This window comes from Salarias fasciatus, chromosome 18 (assembly GCF_902148845.1).
Source record: "Salarias fasciatus chromosome 18, fSalaFa1.1, whole genome shotgun sequence".
Classification (NCBI taxonomy): Eukaryota; Metazoa; Chordata; class Actinopteri; order Blenniiformes; family Blenniidae; genus Salarias; species Salarias fasciatus.
The window spans coordinates 24,335,428-24,341,760 of NC_043762.1; the positions used below are offsets into that span (position 1 = coordinate 24,335,428).

The following is a 6,333-nucleotide window of genomic DNA, read 5'->3' on the forward strand; positions in this document are numbered from 1 at the left end:
GTGAGCCGAGCCGTGTTGCCGAGCAAGTGGCATGAGGGTCCGTGGAACCCCATTTTGAATTACGAGGGGGTACCCAAAAGAAACCGGAATTTAGTCATAAAATACTAATAATAATGAGTTTCGACTTCTGGCCGTCAGATTGTGCTACAGGTAAGCGTCTTGCATATCTGTGAAAATTCTGGGATCCCAGAGTGACACTGACATCTGTCACGCGCTATTTGTAGTAACAGAGTGCAGCTCCCGTCTGCGATTTTCCACAATGGCGACATTGCTAGAGCAGTGTGCGAACATTAAATTCTGCTTTTTGCTGGGAAAAAACAGCAGCAGAAACACTCACCTTGTTGCAGCAAGCCCACAAGGATGATGCTCTGGGGAAGAATCAGGTCCATGAGTGGTTTGGGCGGTTTAAAGCGATACTTCAACATTTTGGCAAATTGGCCCATTTAGGGCAATTCCCTAGTCATTTCGAACAGCCTACTTACTTTTTTTTTTTTGTGAGGGCGATCTGTTGTTTATTCAGCGGTGGGTCTGAGGAGAGCTTCACAGCGGACATAATGGAAGTGGACGGTACATTTGCTTCCCTCGTCAAACTCATCAAATACACAATCCAACAACCCCAAAACAGTTTGGTGGACACGTTATAATCTGCACATTTGGGGCGACAGTAGCTCAGTTGGTAGAGCAGGTCGTCTTATAACCGGAAGGTTGGCGGTTCGATCCTTGCTCCCGCAGGTGTAAAACTGTCGTTGTGTCCTTGGGCAAAACACTTCACCCACGTTGCCTAGTATGAAAGTTATGAGAGTGAATGGTTGGTGGTGGTTGAAGGGGCCGATGGCGCAGATTGGCAGCCTCGCTTCCGTCAGTCTACCCCAGGGCAGCTGTGGCTACAGTAGTAGCTTACCACCACCCAGTATGGTGTGAATGAATAATGCAATGTAAAGCGTCTTTGAGTGTCCTGAAAAGCGCTATATAAAACCAATGCATGATTATTATTATTTACTACGCTGTGAAATATTAATGCAAAATTACGAGATTGAGTGGTTTTTGCGAAGATTGCTAAGATGGAACTACTTCCTAAACATGGCGTCTGGGCGTAGTGATTTCAAAAGAAAAAGTAGTTCCCAGTATTTGCTTCAATGTCGTAACGCTACAATATTATTTGTTGGTGTTCCACAGCGTAGTGAATGTGCAGATTATAACGTGTCCACCCGAGTGTTTTGGGGTTGTTGGATTGTATATTTGATGAGTTTGACGAGGGAAGCAAATGTACCATCCACTTCCATTATGTCCGCCATGAAGCTCTCCTCAGACCCACCGCTGAATAAACAACAGCTCGCCCTCACAGAAAAAGTAAGTAGGCTGTTCTAAATGACTAGGGAATTGCCCTAAATTGGCCAATTTGCCAAAATGTTGAAGTATCGCTTTAAGAAGGGCCAGATGTCGGCACGTCAGGTCCGCTCAGCCATGAAAACAATGCTGATCTGCTTTTTCGCTGTCCAGGGTATCGTTCACAGCGAGTTTGTCCCTCCAGGTCAAACTGTAAATCAGGACTACTACATCGAAGTCCTAAGACGGCTCTGTGAGGATGTTAGGAGGAAGCGGCCCGTGTAGCGGCGAAGTGAAGCCTGGTTGATTCACCACAGTGCGCCAGCGGACACGGCGCTGCACGTCACGCAGTTTCTGGCGAAGAATGGGATGACTCTACTCCCCCATCTGCCTTATTCCCCAGATGTAGCCTCGAGTGACTTTTTCTTGTTCCCCAAGTTGAAGAAGGAGCTGAAGGGACAGCGGTTTGCAGATGTGGAGAAGGTGACAGACAAATCGCAGCCGGCCCTTAAAGGCACAATTACGCACAGATGTGGCGACACATTCGTGAAGTGGGAGACACGGCTGGAGCACTGCATTAATGCGGATGGAGATTATTTCAAAAGCGACGGGGGTGTTTTATTTTGAGATGTAAGAAATAAAAAGTTACAACCAAATTCCGGTTTCATCTGGGTACGCCCTTGTGTCATCCTTTTAAGGGATACTTCAACATTTTGGCAAATTGGCCCATTTAGCGCAATTCCTTAGTCATTTCGAACGGCATACTTTCTTTTTTGTGAAGGCGAGCTATTGTTTATTCAGAGGTGAGTCGGGGAAGGTTTTCGGGACGGACATAATGGAAGTTGATGGTATTTTTGCTTCCACTCATCAAACTCATCAAATACACAATCCAACAACCCCAAAAGACTTTGGTGGACACGTTATAATCTGCACATTCACTACGCTGTGGAACACCAACAAATAATGTTCTAGCGTTACGACACTGAAGCAAATGCTGGGAACTACTTTTTCTTTTGAAATCACTACGCCCAGACGCCATGTTTAGTAAGTAGTTCCGTCTTAGCAATCTTCGCATGAACAACTCAATCTCGTAATTTTGCATTAATATTTCACAGCGTAGTGAATGTGCGGATTATAACGTGTCCTCCAAAGTGTTTTGGGGTTGTTGGATTTTGTATTTGATGAGTTTGACGAGGGGAACCAAAAATACCATTCACTTCCATTGTGTCCGTCCCGAAAACCTTCCCCGACTCACCTCTGGATAAACAATAGCTCGCCCTCACAAAAATAGCGAGTATGCTGTTCGAAATGTCTAAGGAATTGCGCTAAATGGGCCAATTTGCCAAAATGTTGAAGTATCCTTTTAACTGACCTTTTATCTTCTACTTTTTGTCCCTGCAGAGCTCCCACAGCACCAGGATTGTAGAGATGAGCAGCTCTTTCAACAGGGAACAAACTACTGTCAAGAGCAGGATGAACCAGAACCTCCACAGATCAAAGAGGAACCAGAAGAACCAGAACCTCCACAGACTGATGAACTGGGTATCAGCCAGGAGGCAGAGCAGCTTCCACTGAAGTTTGAAAGTATTGAGGAGCAAAGTTACCTGAGTGAACCAGAAGAAGTACCGGACACTAATCAGTTCCTCTTTGATGACTCTGAAGTCCACGATGTGAAGAAACATAATAACTTAGAATCAACGATAAATACAAAGGTAAAAAAAATCAGCATATTTCTTCATGAGCGTGTGGAAAGCTTTCCTGTGTCAGAGAAGCAGGCTGAATGTGAAAAGGTTTTCTGTGAGGAAACATCTGCTGAAACTGTACGTAAAAAAGGTAAAATATGTCAGAATTTAGAAACTGTTACTGATAAGAAGAAAGTTTGTGAAATCTGTGGTGAAAGTTACAACCGAAACAAAAAATTGTTAGTACACATGAGAACTCACACCGGAGAGAAACCATATTCCTGTGAAACATGTGGGAAAAGTTTCAGCAGACAGAGTCAGTTGTTGGTCCATTTGAGAACTCATACAGGTGAGAAGCCGTATTGTTGTGGAACATGTGGGAAAAAGTTGTCCAGTCAAAGTGCTTTGATTCGCCACAATAAGACTCACACAGGTGAAAAGCCGTATTCCTGTGGAACATGTAAGAAAAGGTTCAGCAGACGGAGTCACTTGTTGGTCCACTTGAGAACTCACACAGGTGAGAAGCCGTATTGTTGTGAAACATGTGGAAAAACATTCAGTGATCAGTCTTGTTTAAGAAAGCACATGAGAACTCACACAGTTGAGAAGCCGTATTCTTGTGAGACATGTGGAAAAACTTTCAGTTACCAGTCTGGTTTAAAAACACACATGAGATCTCACAGAGTTGAGAATCTGTATTGTTGTGAAACCTGTGGAAAGTGTTTCCTTTGTTGGAAAAATTTGTTGGTCCACATGAGAACTCACACAGGTGACAAGCCGTATTGTTGTGGAACATGTGGGAAAAAGTTGTCCAGTCAAAGTGCTTTGATTCGCCACAATAAGATTCACACAGGTGAGAAGCCATATTCCTGTGGAACATGTAATAAAAGTTTCAGCAGACAGAGTCACTTGTTGGTCCACTTGAGAACTCACACAGTTGAGAAGCCGTATTGTTGTGAAACATGTGGAAAGTGTTTCCTTCGTCGGAAAAATTTGTTGGTCCACATTAGAATTCACACAGGTGAGAAGCCGTATTCTTGTGAGACATGTGGAAAAACTTTCACATCCGAGTCTGTTTTAAAAACACACATGAGAACTCACACAGGGGAGAAGCCGTATTGTTGTGAGACATGTGGAAATAGTTTCAGTTGCCAGTCTGGTTTAAGATCACACATGAGAACTCACACAGGTGAGAAGCCGTTTTCTTGTGAAACATGTGGGAAACGTTTCAGTCATCACAGTTATATAGTGGTCCATATGAGAACTCACACAGGTGAGAAGCCGTATTCCTGTGGAATATGTAAGAAAAGTTTCAGCAGACAGAGTCACTTGTTGGTGCACTTGAGAACTCACACAGGTGAGAAGCCGTACTCTTGTGGAAAATGTGGAAAAGCTTTCAGTTATCAGAGTAATAAGGTGGTCCACATGAGAATTCACTCTGGTGAGAAGCCGTATTTTTGTGAGACATGTGGAAATAGTTTCAGTTGCAAGTCTGGTTTAAGAACACACATGAAAACTCACACAGGTGAGAAACCGTATTTTTGCGAAGCATGTGGAAAGTTTTTCAGTTACCAGTATGGTTTAAGAACACACATGAAAACTCACACAGGTGAGAAACCTTATTGTTGTGAATCATGTGGAAAGTGTTTCCTTCGTCAGAAAGATTTGTTGGCCCACATTAGAACTCACACAGGTGAGAAGCCGTATTCTTGCGACGCATGTGGGAAATGTTTCAGTCAACACAATCATAAACTGGCCCACATGAGAACTCACACAGGTGAGAAGCCATATTCTTGTGAAATATGTGGGAAAAGATTTACTAATCGTGGTTCATTGTCATACCATATGAAATCTCATGAAGTAGTCAAGTCATGAAAGACTCGATGGGAGTTTTCTTTCAGGACGCTTCATATTAGCCCAAAATCACAAGGTATCTTCCACTTTGATTTGAAAGCTTTATTTCAAACATGTAAAAGACAAATACAAAAACAGACATCCAATGATGTCAATAATGTCAATAATTCATATGACCGAGTCATCCCTATATGAGACTTTCACATGACCGAAACGGAGTAGAAAGAAGAAAACTTATGTAATCGTCCCTCTTTACATTATCGCTTATCTTAATATACAGAAAGAAAGAAAAAAAAGATAATTATCTTTATCATTCTTATCAATCCATTAATACTGTGGTATCAACAGTTAAGACACACCTATCACTTAAACATCACCATGACAAACAATCCTCATTGGCATACATTGGACAGTCCTTTGATCACCACACATAATTTTTTACACAGTTTTACACCATGAATTGTAACACAGAAATTTTTGGGAATTGTACGGACTTTATGAATTTGAAATTAAATCTCTCCTCTGAGATCATATCCATTATTTTTGCTCCAAAAGAGTTTCTGAATGTTACTGGGCAGTAAGTTATTGTTGGCCTTGTAGAAGATTTGTACAATTTTATACTCCGCAAGATCCATGAATTTTAAAACTTTAGATTTTGAGAAGAGTGGAATTGTATGTTCACAAATTCAGCATTGTGTACAAATAACCCTCACCAGGCCCTAAAATACTCATGTCATCTGCAAATAATATGAATCTCACCATATCAGAAACATTACTGAATTCACTGATGTACAGAATTAACAGTTTGGGTCCCAACACTGCGCCCTGAGGGACTCCACACAAAATATGCAGATGCTTACAGTAACAGTCTAACGGTTTCCTGTCCTCCAGATAGCTTATTTCCCAGTTCAGTACAACTCCTCTGACTCCATACTTCTCCAGTATATTGATGAACATGTCATGATTTATTGTATCAAATGTTTTTTTTAATCAATGAAAACTCCAGCTGTGAGGGTTTTTTTTTTGTTTGTTTTTTTGTCTACAGAATTTGTGATTTCCTTGATAAGTTCAGTTGGAGCCAGTGAAGTTGACCGGTTAGTTCTGAATCCATTTTGATCTCAACATGTCAATATCATCACAGTCTGTGGATCTTTTGTTGTTAAAATTATACAGTTTCTATTATTTCTTTTCTGTTAGTGATTATTTTTATCATTTTCTGGTATTTTACTATAATAGTCTTTCTTGCATGTTCTCATTATTTTAGTTAGTTTAGTTTTATATTTCTTGGATTTATTTTAATGGTTCTACATTTTATAAATGCTCTATATCATGTATTTTTCTTTTTACGTGCATTTCTCAATCCTTTTGTGATGTACTGATTATCATGTCTTCCTTTCCTGCTGTATTGTTTGGTTGGACAGGTTGAGAGTTGAGAAGATTGAAATAAAAATCTCCACAGATGAACATAAAT

At 41.0% G+C, this 6,333-nt stretch overlaps 1 protein-coding gene across 1 annotated transcript; it reads left to right on the top strand.

Moving 5' to 3' along the window:
- Window positions 1-3,746: 3,746 nt before the first annotated feature.
- LOC115406116 (gastrula zinc finger protein XlCGF17.1-like) lies at window positions 3,747-4,883 on the top strand. The gene is made up of 2 exons (XM_030116022.1): window positions 3,747-3,777; window positions 4,198-4,883. The coding sequence occupies exons 1-2, from the start codon at window positions 3,762-3,764 to the stop codon at window positions 4,881-4,883; spliced, it is 702 nt and encodes a 233-aa protein (XP_029971882.1). The 5' UTR covers window positions 3,747-3,761.
- Window positions 4,884-6,333: the final 1,450 nt, after the last annotated feature.